The 18,417-nt window shown below is 53.4% G+C and overlaps 1 long non-coding RNA gene and 2 gene segments (V, D, J or C); all 3 read left to right on the forward strand.

Moving 5' to 3' along the window:
- LOC104632673 (immunoglobulin gamma-1 heavy chain-like) overlaps positions 1–18,417 on the forward strand; it is a 93,490-nt gene that overhangs the window by 33,114 nt on the left and 41,959 nt on the right.
- Positions 7,059–8,604, forward strand: LOC142599635 (uncharacterized). Its single transcript, XR_012833208.1, has 2 exons — positions 7,059–7,194; positions 8,459–8,604. It is a non-coding gene; the product is annotated as an uncharacterized LOC142599635 (long non-coding RNA).
- Positions 10,963–18,289, forward strand: LOC142599634 (immunoglobulin heavy constant gamma 4-like). The segment is given in 9 exon segments: positions 10,963–11,268; positions 11,351–11,659; positions 12,610–12,918; positions 13,346–13,636; positions 14,262–14,321; positions 14,432–14,722; positions 16,621–16,932; positions 17,024–17,187; positions 18,133–18,289. Coding segments are annotated over 9 exon segments (1,950 nt in total).

Consider the following 18,417-nt stretch of genomic DNA (forward strand, 5'->3'; position numbering starts at 1 on the left):
CTCGGCTAACCGGAACGTCACCGACGGCGTACGGATTTTTCCAACCGTTCCCGTTTCCGGCCGTTACTCGGCCGCCAGCAGCCTCAGTTTCCCCTTGACGGAAGGGAAAAGCCAACAACCGTTCTACTGCCACGCCGCCCACCAGCAAGGGGCGGCCGTCATCGCCATCAGCAACCACGGTGAGCCGCGGATCCGGGGGGGACACGGCGGGGGGGCTCCGTCCTGCATCCCTCCCTGCATCCCTCCCTGCATCCCTCCCTGCATCCCTCCCTGCATCCCTCCCTGCATCCCTCCCTGCATCCCGCTGCTCCATCCTCCTCTGAGCATCCTGTCCTGCATCCCTCCCTGCATCCCGTTGCTCCATCCTCCTCCGAGCAGCCTGTCCTGCATCCCTCCCTGCATCCCGGGGCTGCTCCATCCTCCTCCGAGCATCCTGTCCTGCATCCCTCCCTGCATCCCGCTGCTCCATCCTCCTCCGAGCATCCTGTCCTGCATCCCTCCCTGCATCCCGGGGCTGCTCCATCCTCCTCTGAGCAGCCTGTCCTGCATCCTTCCCTGCATCCCGTTGCTCCATCCTCCTCCGAGCATCCTGTCCTGCATCCTTCCCTGCATCCCACTGCTCCATCCTCTTCCGAGCAGCCTTCCCAGAGCATCCCGATCCTGCATCCCGCTGCTCCATCCTCCTCCGAGCATCCTGTCCTGCATCCCTCCCTGCATCCCGCTGCTCCATCCTCCTCCGAGCATCCTGCCCTGCATCCCTCCCTGCATCCCGCTGCTCCATCCTCTTCCGAGCATCCTGTCCTGCATCCCTCCCTGCATCCTTCCCTGCATCCCGCTGCTCCATCCTCCTCCGAGCATCCTTCCTGAGCATCCTGCCCTGCATCCTTCCCTGCATCCCGCTTCTGCATCCTCCCTGGACCATCCCTCCTCTCCATCCTCCTCCGAGCATCCTTCCTTCCCCGCATCCTTCCTTCCCCGCATCCTTCCCCCGCATCCCTCCTCTCCATCCTCCCATTTTTGGGGTTCACCTCCCAACTCACCCCCCCATTTTTTTTTTCCCCCCCTCCTCCTTTCCCAGATCCCGTCCCCCCGGTCTCCGTCGTCACCCTCCACCCTCCATCCCGGGAAGATTTCGAAGGTCCCTATCGCAATTCCAGCCTCCTCTGTCAAATTCGGGGAAGCCGACGGGTCACCCCAATCCGTTGGTTGAAAAACGGGGTTCTCCTCAAAGACGGGGTCACCACCGAAACCGCCGCCCTGGAGGGCAAAGGCGTTTACGTCACCGACAGCCGCGTCGTCGTCACCGAAAGTGAGTGGGACGCCGGGACGGTTTATACCTGTCAAGCGGAGGAGGAGTTGAGGAACACCAGCAAAGCTCTGGAGTGCGGGTGTAAGTGAAGGACCACAAAGTTCTGGAGATGGTTCTTTTTTGGGTCCAAAACCCTCAAAAAACCATCAATTTCCTTTTTTTTTTTTAATTTTTTTCTTTTTTCATTAAAAAAACCCTCAGACAACCGGCCGGATGGGGGTGAAGAAATCGCCGTGCGGGTCGTCCCTCCCGTTTTCGCCGATATCTTCCAAGACAAAGCGGCCAAGTTGACTTGTAAGGTGGCCAACTTGCCCAGCGTTGAGGGTTTGGTCATCTCCTGGTGGAAAGAGAACGGCGAGAAGCTGGAAACCAAGACGTCGGAACGAGTCCTTCAAACCAACGGCCTCTACGGCGCCGACGGCGTGGCCAGCGTTTGCGCCGACGAGTGGGACAAGGGGGAGGTCTACACCTGCAAGGTCGCCCACCCCGAGCTCCTCTTCCCAACCGAGGTCAAGTTGCAGAAGACCACGGGTGAGTTTTTTTTTTTGGGGGGGGGGGGGTGGGGCTTTTTTTTGGAGGTATTTTCGCGAAATTAGGAGAAAAGGGTGAAATTGCCCCAATTATTGTCGCAAAATTCAGAAAAATGATCCAACCGTACCAGGTATTTTCGCGAAATTAGGAGAAATGGGTGAAATTGTCCCAATTATTGGCGCAAAATCCAGGGAAAGGACGAAATTGCCCCGATTATTTTCGCAAAATTAGGAGAAAAGGGTGAAATTGTCCCAATTATTGTCGCAAAATCCAGGGAAAGGACGAAATTGCACCAATTATTTTCACAAAAATAGGAGAAAAGGGTGAAATTGTCCCAATTATTGTCGCAAAATCCAGGGAAAGGACGAAATTGCCCCGATTATTTTCGCAAAATTAGGAGAAAAGGATGAAATTGCCCCAATTATTTTCACGAAATTAGGAGAAAAGGATGAAATCACCCCAATTATTTTGCAAAATCCAGAGAAATCGATACAATCCCCCCAATTATTTTCCAAAATCCAGAGAAATCAATACAATCCCCCCAATTATTTTCCAAAATCCAGAGAAATCAATACAATCGCCCCAATTATTTCCCCAAAATCCAGAGAAATCAATGCAATCACCCCAATTATTTTCCGAAATCCAGAGAAATCAATACAATCACCCCAATTATTTCGCAAAATCCAGAGAAATCGATACAATCCCCCCAATTATTTCCCAAAATCCAGAGAAATCGATACAATCCCCCCAATTATTTTCCAAAATCCAGATAAATCAATAAAATCCCCCCAATTATTTTGCAAAATCCAGAGAAATCGATACAATCCCCCCAATTATTTCCCAAAATCCAGAGAAATCAAGAAAATCACCCCAATTATTTTGCAAAAATCCAGAGAAATCAATAAAATCACCCCAATTATTTTGCAAAATCCAGAGAAATCAAGAAAATCACCCCAATTATTTCCCAAAATCCAGAGAAATCGATACAATCCCCCCAATTATTTCCCCAAATCCAGAGAAATCAAGAAAATCCCCCCAATTATTTTGCAAAAACCCAGAGAAATCGATACAATCGCCCCGATTATTGTCCCAAAACCCAGAGAAATCGATACAATCCCCCCCCCCCTCCCCGATTATTTTCGCCTTCGCCCTCCAACTCTCCCTCCTCTTCCTCGCCGCAGGCCCCGACGCCAAAGCCCCATCCGTCTACGTCCTCCCGCCGCCACCCGACCAAATCGCCGCCGGCGAAAGCGTCACCGTCACCTGCCTGGCCAAAGGTTTCAACCCGCCGGATCTTTTTATCCGTTGGCTCCGGAACGGCGAACCTTTACCGGCTAGCGATTCCGTTACCTTCCAACCGGCGGCGGAATCGAAAAGCGTCGTCTCTTACATCATCTACAGCTCGTTGAGCGTCGCGGGAGAGGATTGGGCGGCCGGGAACGTCTTCACGTGTTTGGTGGGACACGAGCAAATCCCGTTGCAGGTGGCGCAAAAATCCGTGGATAAATCGTCGGGTAAACCAACGGCCGTCAACGTATCGCTGGTGCTCGCCGACACCGCCGCCGCTTGTTATTAACCCCTCCTTAATTAACGACGTCTTAATTGGGTTTTCTTTTTTTTTTTTTTTTTTTTTGGGGGGGGGTGGTTTTTTTCCCCAATTTTAATTTTTTAATTTTTTTTTTTTTTTTTTTTTTGCGTCGATTTGGAGATTTCGGGGCGAAAATGGTTTTTTTTTTTTTTGTCCCCCCCAACAAAAACAAACAAAAAAAAAAAGTAAAAAAAAAAAGTTGCAAATTTGGGCGAGAAAGAGCAATAAAAATTGGTTTTTAGAATTTTTAATAATTTTTTTTTTGGGGGGGGGAGCGACGTTTTGGGGAGATTTTGGGGGGTTTTGGGGGGGTTTTGGGGGGGTTCGGGGCGGAGGAAGGGCGGGGCTGCTGCAGCGGTCTCGGTAAGCTTCGGCCTCCTCGCGCCGTCTTCGTCCTCCTCCTCCTGCCGTCTTCATCGTCCTCGTGCAACCCTCCTCCTCCTCCTCCTCTCGGCACCTTCCTCCTCCTCTCCCAATCTTCATCCCCGTCTCGCCAGCTTCAGCCTCGTCTCGGCATCTTCATCCTCCTCCTGCAATCTTCCTCCGCCGGATCTTCATCTTCCTCTCGCCGTCTTCACCCTCCTCGCGCAATCTCAGCCCTCACGGTCTTCATCCTCCTCCTCAAATCTTCATCCTCCTCCTCGAACCTTCATCCTCCTCCTCGAACCTTCCTCCTCCTCCAATCTTCATCCTCCTCCTGAAACCTTCATCCTCCTCCTCGAACCTTCCTCCTCCTCCAATCTTCATCCTCCTCCTCAAACCTTCATCCTCCTCCTCGAACCTTCATCCTCCTCTTAGAACCTTCTTCCTCCTCCTCAAATCTTCATCCTCCTCCTGAAACCTTCATCCTCCTCCTCGAACCTTCATCCTCCTCCTCGAATCTTCATCCTCCTCCTCCTAGAACCTTCATCCTCCTCTTAGAACCTTCATCCTCCTCCTCTTAGAACCTTCATCCTCCTCTTAGAACCTTCTTCCTCCTCGTCAAAGCTTCATCCTCCTCCTCAAACCTTCATCCTCGTCCTCGAATCTTCATCCTCCTTCTTGAACCTTCATCCTCCTCCTCGAATCTTCATCCTCCTCCTCGAACCTTCATCCTCCTCCTGAAACCTTCATCCTCCTCCTCGAACCTTCATCTTCCTCTCGGAATCTTCAGCCTCACAGTCTCCATCCTTGTCTCAGAATCTTCATCCTCCTCTCACCATCTTCATCCCCCTCTCGCCATCTTCATCCTCCTCTGGCAATCTCTGTCCTCATGATCTTCATCCTCTTCTCACAAGCTTCGGTCTCATCTCATAATCTTCATCGTCCTCTGGGCATCTTCATCCTCCTCTCGCGATCTTCATCCTCATCTCGTGATCTTCATCCTCCTCTCCTGATCTTCATCATCATCTCCCGATCTTCATCCTCCTCTCACGATCTTCATTGTCATCTCCCGATCTTCATCCTCATCTCATGATCTTCATCCTCATCTCCTGATCTTCATCCCCCTCTCACAATCTTCCTCCTCCTCCTCTCACGATCTTCCTCCTCCTCTCGCACGCGGCATGGCCCCTCGCACGCCCCCTCCTCTTGCACCGTCGCTCGCACGCGCGCCATCCCCTCGCGCCCGGCCTGCCCTGGCCTCGTCCTTCCTCCCCGTGCGCCGCCCCCTCGCACGCGCCCTCCTCTCGCACGCGCCTTCCTCTCGCACGCGCCCTCCTCTCGCACGCGCCCTCCTCTCGCACGCGCCTTCCTCTCGCACGCGCCCTCATCTCACACGCGCCCTCCTCTCGCACACGTCCTCCTCTCGCACGCGCCTTCCTCTCGCACGCGCCCTCCTCTCGCACACGTCCTCCTCTCGCACGCGCCTTCCTCTCGCACGCGCCTTCCTCTCGCACGCGCCCTCCTCTCGCACGCGCCTTCCTCTTGCACGCGCCCTCCTCTCGCACACGTCCTCCTCTCGCACGCGCCTTCCTCTTGCACGCGCCCTCCTCTCGCACGCGCCCTCCTCTCGCACGCGCCTTCCTCTCGCACGCGCCCTCCTCTCGCACGCGCCCTCCTCTCGCACGCGCCTTCCTCTCGCACGCGCCCTCCTCTCGCACACGTCCTCCTCTCGCACGCGCCTTCCTCTCGCACGCGCCTTCCTCTCGCACGCGCCTTCCTCTCGCACGCGCCCTCCTCTCACACGCGCCCTCCTCTCGCACGCGCCTTCCTCTCGCACGCGCCTTCCTCTCGCACGCGCCCTCCTCTCGCACGCGCCTTCCTCTCGCACGCGCCCTCCTCTCGCACGCGCCTTCCTCTTGCACACGCCTTCCTCTTGCACACGTCCTCTTGCACCCTCATCTTGCACGCCCCTTCCTCTTGCACGGCCCTGCAGCTGCACACACACCCCCCCCTTCCCCCCCCCCCCCCCCCCCGAATCCTCCAAAATTTGCACAGCAAATTTTTTTTTTTTTTTAAATTTTTATTTTTTGGTAGAAAAAGGGGAAATCCGCCCCGTGCAGGCGATTTTTTTGGGTCTAAAAGTGATGATTTAGGGGCAGAAGGCGAAGAGGATGAGAAACTGGGGGGGGGGTGGGTGGGAAACGGCTGCATGCACCCCGGATTTTGGGGTAGAAATCCCCAATTTTGGGCTGCGCACCTCAGATTTTGGGGGTACAAACCCCAGATTTGTGGGGTAGAAATCCCCAATTTTGGGCTGCGCACCTCAGATTTTGGGGGTACAAACCCCAGATTTGTGGGGTAGAAATCCCCAATTTTGGGCTGCACACCCCAGATTTTTGGGGGTACAAACCCCAGATTTTTGGGGTAGAAATCCCCAATTTTGGGCTGCGCACCCCAGATTTTTGGGGGGTACGAACCCCAGATTTTTGGGGTAGAAATCCCCAATTTTGGGCTGCACACCCCAGATTTTTGGGGGTACAAACCCCAGATTTTTGGGGTAGAAATCCCCAATTTTGGGCTGCGCACCCCAGATTTTGGGGGGGTACGAACCCCAGATTTTTGGGGTAGAAATCCCCAATTTTGGGCTGCACACCCCAGATTTTTGGGGGTACAAACCCCAGATTTTTGGGGTAGAAATCCCCAATTTTGGGCTGCACACCCCAGATTTTTGGGGGGTACGAACCCCAGATTTTTGGGGTAGAAATCCCCAATTTTGGGCTGCGCACCTCAGATTTTGGGGGTACAAACCCCAGATTTGTGGGGTAGAAATCCCCAATTTTGGGCTGCGCACCCCAGATTTTTGGGGGGTACGAACCCCAGATTTTTGGGGTAGAAATCCCCAATTTTGGGCTGCGCACCCCAGATTTTTGGGGGGTACGAACCCCAGATTTTTGGGGTAGAAATCCCCAATTTTGGGCTGCGCACCCCAGATTTTTGGGGGGTACGAACCCCAGCTTTTTGGGGCGCGTCCACTCTGACCGAATGCTTACACACCCCCCCCCCCAAAAAAAAAAAAAAATCCCACACCTTTTCCCAGCTTCTTGCGCAACCAAAATCGCCCCAAATTAACCCAAACCCGCTGTGTGTCCCCCCCCCCCCCAGCTTTGCACCCCAGGGTGCTGCACCCAAGGGTGCCGCCCCCCTCTTTTCGGCCAGGTGACGGTGCTAACCCCCCCACCCCTTTTTTCTGTCCCCCCCCCCAAAAAAAAAAAATGAAGCCTTCCTCGACGGTTTCACGGAGGCGGAGGAGGAAGATCTCAACAACCTCTGGGCGACGGCCTCGACCTTCATCGTCCTCTTCATCCTCAGCCTCTTCTACAGCGCCACGGTCACCTTGATCAAGGTACGGGGCTTCCCTTCCCCAAAATCCCCCTTTTTCCCCCCAATTTTCAACAAAAATCCTTATTTTTTTCCCCGTTCTTGCAAAAAAAAAACCTCCTTGATTTCCCTCCCGTCCTTCCCCAAAATCCCTATTTTTCTCCCATCCTTCCCCAAAATCCTTATTTTTCTCCCCATCCTTCCCCAAAATCCTTATTTTTCTCCCCGGCCTTCCCCCAAAATCCCTATTTTTTAACCCATCCTTGAAAAAAAACCAACCCCCAAACTTATTTTTCCCCCATCCTCGAAAAAAAATTGCTCTTTTTTTTACAACCAACCTCGCAAAAATCCCCCTTTTCCCCCCCATCCTTCCCCAAAAATCCCTATTTTTAATCCATCCTTCCCCAAATCCCTCTTCCCTCTCCCAATTTCACTAAAATCACTATTTTTTCTCCCCCTCCTTCCCCAAAAATCCCTAATTTCTCCCCATCCTTTCAAAAAAAATCCCCATTTCCCCCCATTTTTGCTAAAATCCCTATTTTTCTCCCCTATTCTTGCAAAAAAAAAATAAATCCATATTTCCCCCCCATTTTGGCTAAAATGCCTAATTTTTCTCCCCTTCCTTCCAAAAAATCCCTATTTTTTCCCCATCCTTGGAAAAAAAATCCCTATTTCCCCTCCATTTTCGCAAAAAATTTCCCTAATTCCCCACCATTTTTGCAAAAAAAATGGCTATTTTCCCCATTTTTGCAAAAAAAATCCCTAATTCCCCTCCATTTTTGCCAAAAAAATCGCTATTTTCCCCATTTTTGCAAAAAAAAAATCCCTACTACCCCTCAATTTTTTAAAAAGTCCCTCATTTCCCCCATCCTTCCAAAAAATCCCTAATTCCCCACCATTTTTGCAAAAAAAAAGGCTATTTTCCTCATTTTTGCAAAAAAATCCATAATTCCTCTCCATTTTTGCAAAAAATTGGCTATTTTCCCCTGGTTTTGCCCAAAAAATCCCTAATTCCCCTCCATTTTTTTTAAAAAGTCCCAAATTTCCCCCATCCTTCCAAAATATCCCAAATTCCCCCCCCCATTTTTTGCAAAAAATCCCTAGTTTTCCCCGCATCTTTCCAAAAAAAATCCCTCTTTTCCCCCTTATTTTTGAAAAAAAAATCCCGACTTTTTCCCCCATCCTGCCCCAAAAATCCCAAATTTTCCCCCCATCCTCCCCCAAAATCCCCTCCCACCCCCCCTAATTACCCAATTAACTAATTAACTCCCCTTTTTCCCCCCTCCCAGGTGAAATAACTCCACTCCCGCCGCGTTTCTTCCCTTCGTCGCCGGACGCTGCCGGAATTTTTTCGGGATTCTCCGCCCCCACTTGTATTTCTTCCTCCCTGTTGTAAATATTCTCCATCCCCACAATAAAAAAATTTCCCATTTTTCTCCCGGTTTCCGTCTGATTTTCTCCGGAATTCCACAACGCGAGAGCGGGGGGAACCCCGCGACCCCAGCACCCACTTTTTTTTGGGGGGGGGATACTCCAAGGAGTTGTTGGAGGGGGGGCTGTCTACTCCTAGGAGTTATTTTTGGGGGGCTGTGTACTCCTAGGAGTAGTTTTGGGGGGCTGTGTACTCCTAGGAGTTAGTCTGGGGGGGCTGTGTACTCCTGGGAGTTATTTTTGGGGGGCTGTGTACTCCTAGGAGTAGTTTTGGGGGGCTGTGTACTCCTAGGAGTTAGTCTGGGGGGGGCTGTGTACTCCTAGGAGTTATTTTTGGGGGGCTGTGTACTCCTAGGAGTTCTTTTGGGGGGGTTGTGCACTCCTAGGAGTTATTTTGGGGGGCTGTGTACTCCTAGGAGTTAGTCTGGGGGGGCTGTGTACTCCTGGGAGTTATTTTGGGGGGGCTGTGTACTCCTGGGAGTTATTTTTGGGGGGGTTGTGCACTCCTAGGAGTTATTTTGGGGGGCTGTGTACTCCTAGGAGTTAGTCTGGGGGGGCTGTGTACTCCTGGGAGTTATTTTGGGGGGGTTGTGCACTCCTAGGAGTTATTTTGGGGGGGCTGTGTACTCCTAGGAGTAGTTTTGGGGGGCTGTGTACTCCTAGGAGTTAGTCTGGGGGGGCTGTGTACTCCTGGGAGTTATTTTTGGGGGGCTGTGTACTCCTAGGAGTAGTTTTGGGGGGCTGTGTACTCCTAGGAGTTAGTCTGGGGGGGGCTGTGTACTCCTAGGAGTTATTTTTGGGGGGCTGTGTACTCCTAGGAGTTCTTTTGGGGGGGTTGTGCACTCCTAGGAGTTATTTTGGGGGGCTGTGTACTCCTAGGAGTTAGTCTGGGGGGGCTGTGTACTCCTGGGAGTTATTTTGGGGGGGTTGTGCACTCCTAGGAGTTATTTTGGGGGGGCTGTGTACTCCTAGGAGTTAGTCTGGGGGGGCTGTGTACTCCTGGGAGTTATTTTGGGGGGGTTGTGCACTCCTAGGAGTTATTTTGGGGGGGCTGTGTACTCCTAGGAGTAGTTTTGGGGGGCTGTGTACTCCTAGGAGTTAGTCTGGGGGGGCTGTGTACTCCTGGGAGTTATTTTGGGGGGGCTGTGTACTCCTAGGAGTTCTTTTGGGGGGGGGTTGTGTACTCCTAGGAGTAGTTTTGGGGGGGTTGCGTGCTCCTAGGAGTTGTTTTGGGGGGCTACAATGGGGTGCGTACTCCTAGGAGTTATCTGGGGGCGGGGGGGACTGTGTACTCCTAGGAGTAGTTTTGGGGGGGCTACAATGGGGTACATACTCTTAGAAGTTGTTTTTGGGGGGGGCTGCATGCTCCTAGGAGTAGTTTGGGTGGGGGTACGTACTCCTAGGAGTAGATTTGGGGGGGTTGCCTGCTCGTTGGAGTTGTTTGGGGGGGGGCGCTGTGTGCTCCTCACAGTAGTTTTTGGGGGGCTGCAATGGGGTAGGTACTCCTAGGAGTTGGTCTGGGAGGGTTGTAATGGGGTGGATGCTCCTTGGAGTAATTTTAGGGGGCCGTGTCCTCCTCGGAGTAGTGTTGGGGTGGGTCGTGTCCTCCTTGGAGTAGTTTTAGGGGGCCATGTCCTCCTTGGAGTAGTGTTGGGGTGGGTCGTGTCCTCCTTGGAGTAGTTTTAGGGGGCCGTGTCCTCCTCGGAGTAGTGTTGGGGTGGGTCGTGTCCTCCTTGGAGTAGTTTTAGGGGGCCGTGTCCTCCTCGGAGTAGTGTTGGGGTGGGTCGTGTCCTCCTTGGAGTAGTTTTAGGGGGCCGTGTCCTCCTCGGAGTAGTGTTGGGGTGGGTCGTGTCCTCCTTGGAGTAGTTTTAGGGGGCCGTGTCCTGCTCGGAGTAGTGTTGGGATGGATCATGTCCTCCTCAGGGTAGTTTTGGGTGGGCCATGTCCTCCTTGGAGTAGTGTTGGGGTGGTCATGTCCTCCTTGGAGTAGTTTTGGGGAACTGTGTCCTCCTTGGAGTAGTTTTGGGATGGATCATGTCCTCCTCAGGGTAGTTTTAGGGGGCCATGTCCTCCTTGGAGTAGTTTTGGGGAACTGTGTCCTCCTTGGAGTAGTTTTGGGATGGATCATGTCCTCCTCAGGGTAGTTTTGGGGTGGCCATGTCCTCCTTGGAGTAGTTTTGGGGTGATCATGTCCTCCTCAGGGTAGTTTTGGGGTGGCCATGTCCTCCCTGGAGTAGTTTTGGGGTGGGCCATGTCCTCCTCAGGGTAGTTTTGGGGAACTGTGTCCTCCTCGGAGTAGTTTCGGGGTGGGCCATGTCCTCCTCGGAGTAGATTTTGGGGCGCTGCCCTCGCCCACCCTCCTTCCCTCGCCCAGCAGAATCCGCGAGGCCTCCCACCATCTTGCCCGTATCTTCTTGCTGCTCCTCGAGCGCCGGCAACACCTCCTTGATCTGCCTGGTGACCATGTTCTTCCCCGACGACGTCACCATCCGATGGCCCTCGGAGGTGGCCACCAACGCCACGAAATTGGGCACCGCGCAGAAAACCGACAACCACCTCTACATCACCGGCAGCCACGTCACCGGCGTCACCGGCGACCAGGGACAACTGTGGTGTGAGGCCCAACAGGGTTCCAGCGACCTCAGCTCCAAGACGTTCTTCAAGAAGGGTAGGAGAGGGTTTCGGTGGGACGTTGGACGTGGGGATGGGGTGTGACATCACGGCGGAAGCCATCCCACGTCTCGTTGCAGTGTGCGAGCCGGTGACGCAAGGGCCGCAGGTCTACCTGGTGGAACCACGGTGCGGAGATGAAGACGGTGAGGTGGAACTGCAGCTCCACTGCGTCTTCTGGGGTTCCAAGCCTGAGGAGATCAGGGCGTCCTGGTTGCTGAACGGGGTGGAGATGGGACAGCCACCCACCAAGGGGGCGGACGCTGGGAGAAGTTCGTTGAAGATCAAACGGGACAGTTGGGACAAGGGGGACATCTACACCTGCAAGGTGACCACCTTGCAGTCGGCGGGTGGAGGAACGGTGATGCGCAACACCAGCAAGTGCATGGGTAAGGGGGTGGACGGGTGGACACCAGAGGTGGTGGAAGGGTGGTTGGATGGACACCAGACATGGCTGGGTGGGGGGATGGATGGATGAGGAGATACCAGACGTGAGAGATAGATGGATGGAGAGATATCAGCCATGATGGAGGGATGGATGGATGGATGGATGGATGGATGGATGGACACCAGACGTGATGGATGGATGAGGAGATACAAGCTGTGATGGTTAGGTGTATGGAGAGACAGCAGCCATGGTGAATGGATGGATGGATGGACACCAGACACGATGGATGGATGAATGGATGGATGGATGGACACCAGATATGATGGACAGATGGACACCAGAGGTGATGGATGGATGGATGGATGGATGGATGGATGGAGAACCATCAGACATGATGGATGGATGGATGGATGGATGGATGGAGAACCATCAGACATGATGGATGGATGGATGGATGGATGGATGGAGAACCATCAGACATGATAGATGAATGGATGGATGGATGGGTGGACACCAGATATGATGGATGGATGAATGGATGGATGGATGGACACCAGATATGGTGGACAGATGGACACCAGAGGTGATGGATGGATGGATGGATGGATGGATGGATGGAGAAACATCAGACATGATGGATGGATGGATGGATGGATGGATGGATGGGTGGATGGAGAACCATCAGACATGATGGATGGATGGATGAATGGATGGATGGACACCAGATATGATGGACAGATGGACACCAGAGGTGATGGATGGATGGATGGATGGATAAGGAGATACAAGACATGATGGATAGATGGATGGAGAGACATCATGGACACCAGATGTGATGGATGAGTGGGTGGATGGATGGATGGGTGGAGAAATGCCAGATGTGAAGCATGGACACCCACCACCAGCCGTGACCCAGCCTGGACCTTCTCACCCTCTCTTCCCCCTCCCCAGCCTGCTCCAGCACCTCACTCCTACCACAGCTCTACTCCATCCAACCCTCCTACTCCGACCTTCTGGCCGGCCCCTCCGTGGCCTCCTGCCTTCTCCTGGGTCAACACCTTGAAGGTGCCACCATCTCCTGGAACAGACCACGTATGGGCGGGGCGGGAACCCTCACCCGCCACCCCAACGGCACCCAGAGTCTTCTCCTCACCTACCCCGTCGCCCTGGACCAGTGGGGGACCGGTGTCAAGTTGGGCTGTGAAGCCACCGTCCCCTGTCACCCCAGCTTCTCCCTGGAGTTCCTCCTGGGTCCCACCTGTGAGTTGGGGGCTACAGGGGGCCCTATGGGGCCGTATGGGACCACACGGGGATGGATGGATGGGGCCATAGAGGGTTGCCCAGAGCTGTATGGGGTCGGTAGGGCCCTACAGACTTGCCCAGGTCCCTATAGACCCACCAGGACCCTATAGACCCACCAGGACCCTGTAGACCCACCAGGACCCTGTAGACCCACCAAGACCCTGTAGACCCACCAAGACCCTATAGACCCACCAGGACCCTGTAGACCCACCAGGACCCTATAGACCCACCAAGACCCTATAGACCCACCAAGACCCTGTAGACCCACCAGGACCCTATGGACCCACCAAGACCCTATAGACCCACCAGGACCCTGTAGACCCACCAGGACCCTCTGGGGTCCCACCTGGGCTGGAGCTGAGGGTCTCACCCCTCCCCACCCCAGCCAGTCCCAGGAAGGCACCGACGGCGAAGGTCACCCGCGTCCCCCCCAGCCTCACCACCCCGGCTCTCCTCCTCTGTCACGTCACCGACTTCACCCCTCGTGACATCACCATCCATTGGACGGGTAACCGTGACCTCAACGCCCGTACCCAAACGAGTCCCGTCACCGGGCAGGAGGTCTTCTCCATCCTCAGCATCCTCCGGTTGGAGAAGGACGAGGAAGGGAAGGACTACACCTGCGTGGTGCAACATCCCACCCTGGCCCAACCCTTGCGCGTCAACGAAGAGGACGGTGAGGAACATCATGGTGGGGGGTGGTTTGGGGCGAAACGAGGTGGAAGAGGTGATGGGGGGGAGATGTTCACCGTGCAACCCCCTCCTGATGCATGGCTTGGCTTGTCCTCCATGGGTTGGTATCTACTACGGGTTGAGGATCTCCTTACCGAGTCCATCAACCACCTTATTTATTCTTCTGAGGAGCAAGCAACCCCCCCTTGATGTTGTTTTGGGGTCCTGCTCCTGTCCTCCATGGGTTGGTATCTACTACGGGTTGAGGATCTCCATGCCGAGTCCATCAACCACCTTATTTATTCTTCTGAGGAGCAAGCAACCCCCCCTTGATGTTTTTTGGGTCCTCCATGGCCTGGCATCTCCAATAGGTTGGGTTGCCACCTCCAACAGGGTTGGGTTCTCCTTACCAAGTCCATCAACCACCTGATTTCTCCTCGGGAGGTTCAAGCAACGCCCCCTCTTGATGCTGTTTTGGGGTGCTGCTCTTCTCCTCCATGGCCTGGCATCTCCAATAGGTTGAGGTTCTCCACGCCAAGCCCACCACCACCATCACCCGCGAGCACCAGCTGCTCTTCCCACCGCCTCATCGCACCCCCCCCCTTTTTTTCCCCCCCCCCGTCCCACAGGTCTCCCCAAGCCGTCCCCCACCGCCCCCGTGACGCAGGAGAAGTCCTCATCCCACCGCGGTGAGCTCCGCGCCTTCCTTGTCCCCTCCCCACCCCGGTTTGGGGGCGAGGAGAAGGAGGTTCACCTCGCCGTCGCCCCCGAACCCCTTTGGTGTCCCCCCCGTTTTTAGGTTGCCCCGCATCTCCGCCGGCTTCCCTTCAACCTCCGTCTTTCCACGAGCTCCTCCGACACCGAGCGGCCAACTTGACCTGCGTCACCCCGTTGGCCGACGCCACCGTGGAATGGACGGCGGACGGGCGACCCGCCGCACCCGAGGCCGTCGAGACACGTCGCGACGCGACGACGGGGACGCGGAGTCGGTTGCGGGTGGGTTGGAGGGATTGGAAGGCGACGGTCAACTTCTCCTGCCGGGTGCGGGACGGCGAGCGGGAGACGCGGCTGGAGATCAACCGGACGACGGGTGAGGAGGGGGCGGGGGGGGAAGAAGAGGGGGCGAAAAATCCTGGAAATTCGGCAAAAAAATCCTCCAAATGTGGCAGAAAATCCACAAAATGCGGCAAAAATCCCTGAAATCCGGCAAAAAATCCTCGAAAGTCGGCAAAAAATCCTCAAAATGTGGCAGAAAATCCACAAAATGTGGCAAAAATCCTTGAAATCCAGCAAAAAATGCTCAAAATGCAGCAAAAAATCCTCCAAATGTGGCAGAAAATCCTCGAAATTTGGCAAAAGTCCTCGAAAGTCGGCAGAAAATCCTGAAAATGTGGCAGAAAATCCACAAAATGCAGCAAAAGTCCTCGAAATACGGCAGAAAATCCTCAGAATGTGGCAAAAATGCTCAAAATGCAGCAAAAAATCCTCCAAATGTGGCAGAAAATCCTCAAAATTTGGCAAAAGTGCTCGAAAGTCGGCAAAAAATCCTCAAAATGTGGCAAAAATTCCTCAAAATGTGGCAGAAAATCCACAAAATGCAGCAAAAATGCTCAAATGCAGCAAAAAAATCCTCAAAATGTGGCAGAAAATCCACAAAATGCAGCAGAAGTCCTCGAAATTTGGCAGAAAATCCTCAAAATGTAGCAAAGAATCCTTGAAAAGAGGCAAAAACCTCTCAAAATGTGGCAAAAATCCTCAAAATGAGGCAAAAATCCTCGAAATGAGGCAAAAAATTCTTGAAATGCTGCGAAAATACTTGAAATGAGGCAAAGATCCTTGAAATGCTGCAAAAAATCCTCGAAATTCAGCAAAAAATCCTTGAAATACGACCAAAAAATCTTTGAAATGCAGCAAAAATACTTGAAATGCTGCAAAAATATTTGCAATGTTGCAAAAATTTCTCGCAATTTGCAGAAAATACTCGCAACGCTGCAAAAAGACTTTTAATGGTGCAAAAGTCCTTGTGACGCTGCAAAAATACTCTAAATGATCCAAAAATATTTGCAATCCTGCAAAAAGTGCCGAAATTTTTTGCAAAAGCCACTTGAATTTCTGCTAAAACTCTTTAAATTCTGCAAAAACTGCTGTAATTTCTCCAAAATTGCTGGAATTTCTGCAAAAAATGCTTGAGGTGTGGCAAAACCCACTGGAATTTCTGCAAAAAATGCTGGAATTTGAGCAAAAAAATGCTGGAATGTCTCCAAAATTGCTGAGATTTCCGCCAAAAAGCCTGAATTTCTGCAAAACCTCTTGAATTTTGGCAAATAATGCTGGAATTTCAGAAAAAAACGCTGGAATTTCTCCAAAAGGGCTGGAATTTTGGCAAAAAAGGCTGGAATTTCAGCAAAATCACTGCAATTTCTGCAAAAAAGGCTGGAATTTCTGCAAAATGGCTGGAATTTCTGCAAAATGGCTGGAATTTCTGCAAAAACGCTGGAATTTCAGCAAAACCCACTGGAATTTCTGCAAAAAAAGTCTGGAATATCTGCAAAATGGCTGGAATTTCTGTAAAAAAGCTTGATTTTCTGCAAACCCACTGGAATTTCAGCAAAACCCACTGGAATTTCTGCAAAAAAGTCTGGAATTTCTGCAAAATGGCTGGAATTTCTGCAAAATGGCTGGAATTTCTCTAAAATGGCTGGAATTTCTCTTAAATGGCTGGAATTTCTGCAAAATGGCAGGAATTTATGTAAAATGTCTGGAATTTCTGTAAAAAAGGCTTGAATTTCTGCAAAATGGCTGGAATTTCTGCCAAAAAAAATGGAATTTTGGCAAAAAAGGCTGGAATTTCTGCAAAATGGCTGGAATTTCTGTAAAAAAGCTGGAATTTTGGCAAAAAAGGCTGGAATTTCAGCCCCAAAAGCTGGAATTTCAGCCCCAAACCCTTACGACGTCATCAAAACCCCTCCGCCCTGCCGCGTCCCGCAGGTCCCCTGAAACCCCCGAGCCTCCAGGTCCTGCCGGCGTCCCTCGCCGAAGCTTGCGCCGGCCGCAACTTCACCTTCTTCTGCCTCGTGAAGGACTTCTACCCGCCGGAGATCGCGGCGTGGCGGCGGCGCGGCGTTAACGAAGCGCCGGCTGACGAGGGGCCGAGTTGCGACCACGAAAGGCGTCGGTGCTCTTTGGTCGTCGCCGTGGACGTGGAGTGGAGCGAGTGGGTTGGCGGGACGTCCTACGGTTGTTCGGTCGCCCACGTCTCCAGCGACGAGGTCTTGGAGATGAACGTCGACAGCGACGGCGGTAGGGGCGCGAAGGAACGGCCGGGGGGGGTTCGTTAACGGGCGGTTAATTAATGAGGCGGGAAGGTCTCACCGCTGTCACCTTCCTGCAGATCCCTGGGATTGCGCCGGGTCGCGTTTCGTGCCTTGCGGTTTATTGGGTGACGGCGATGACCTCGAGCCGGAGGAGGAGGGGAGCGCCTTGACCACCGTCTCCACCTTCGTGGTGCTCTTCCTCCTTCTCATCTTCTACAGCGGCTTCGTCACCTTCCTCAAGGTAGCCCCCTGGGTTGGTTGCCCAGACATGGGTTGGGTTGCCCAGCCATGAATTGGGTTGCCCAGCCATGGGTTGGGTTGCCCAGCCATGGGTTGGGTTGCCCAGCCATGGGTTGGGTTGCCCAGCCTTGGGTTGGGTTGCCCAGCCATGGGTTGGGTTGCCCAGCCATGAATTGGGTTGCCCAGCCATGGGTTGGCTTGCCCAGCCATGAATTGGGTTGCCCAGCCATGGGTTGGGTTGCCCAGCCATGAATTGGGTTGCCCAGCCATGGGTAGGTTGCCCAGCCATGGGTAGGTTGCCCAGCCTTGGGTTGCCCAGCCATGGGTTGGGTTGCCCAGCCATGGATTGGGTTGCCCAGCCTTGGGTTGGGTTGTCCAGCCTTGGGTTGGGTTGTCCAGCCTTGGGTTGGGTTGCCCAGCCATGAATTGGGTTGCCCAGCCATGGGTAGGTTGCCCAGCCATGGGTAGGTTGCCCAGCCATGGGTTGGGTTGCCCAGCCATGGGTAGGTTGCCCAGCCATGGGATGGGTTGCCCAGCCTTGGGTTGGGTTGCCCAGCCTTGGGTTGGGTTGTCCAGCCTTGGGTTGGGTTGTCCAGCCATGGGTTGGGTTGTCCAGCCTTGGGTTGGGTTGTCCAGCCATGGGTTGGGTTGTCCAGCCTTGGGTTGGGTTGTCCAGCCTTGGGTTGGGTTGTCCAGCCATGGGTTGGGTTGCCCAGCCTTGGGTTGCCCACCCATGACTTTGGTTGCCCAGCCATGGGTTGGCTTGCCTGACCTTGGCTTAGGTTGCCCACCCATGACTTTGGTTGCCCAGCCATGACTTTGGTTGCCCACCCATGGGTTGCCCAGCCATGAGTTGAGTTGCCCAGCCATAGCTTTGGTTGCCACCCAAGCTCCCACCTCCCCTCCTCCTCCTGCTCCTCACCCCCCTCCCTCATTGTCCCCCCAGGTGAAATAACGACCCCACCCCGGCACCATCATCGTCCCCCACGACCTCGGTGGAAGAAACGCAAAAACGGGGGAAAAAAAACCCAAAAAAGGCCAATTTTATTAACAATTTCCTCATCTACGCGGTGGGATATTTCCAATAAACCACCGGTTTTTTTCCCCTCGTTTCCACCTCGTTTTTCAAGGTTCCCACGGGAAAAAGAGCGTTTTGGGGTGAAAAACAGCTATTTAGGGGGCGGTTGGCTGTTTTCAGTCATTTTCGGGGTGGGGTTTTTTTTTTTGGTGG

This window comes from Balearica regulorum, unplaced genomic scaffold (assembly GCF_011004875.1).
Source record: "Balearica regulorum gibbericeps isolate bBalReg1 unplaced genomic scaffold, bBalReg1.pri S35, whole genome shotgun sequence".
Lineage (NCBI taxonomy): Eukaryota > Metazoa > Chordata > Aves > Gruiformes > Gruidae > Balearica > Balearica regulorum.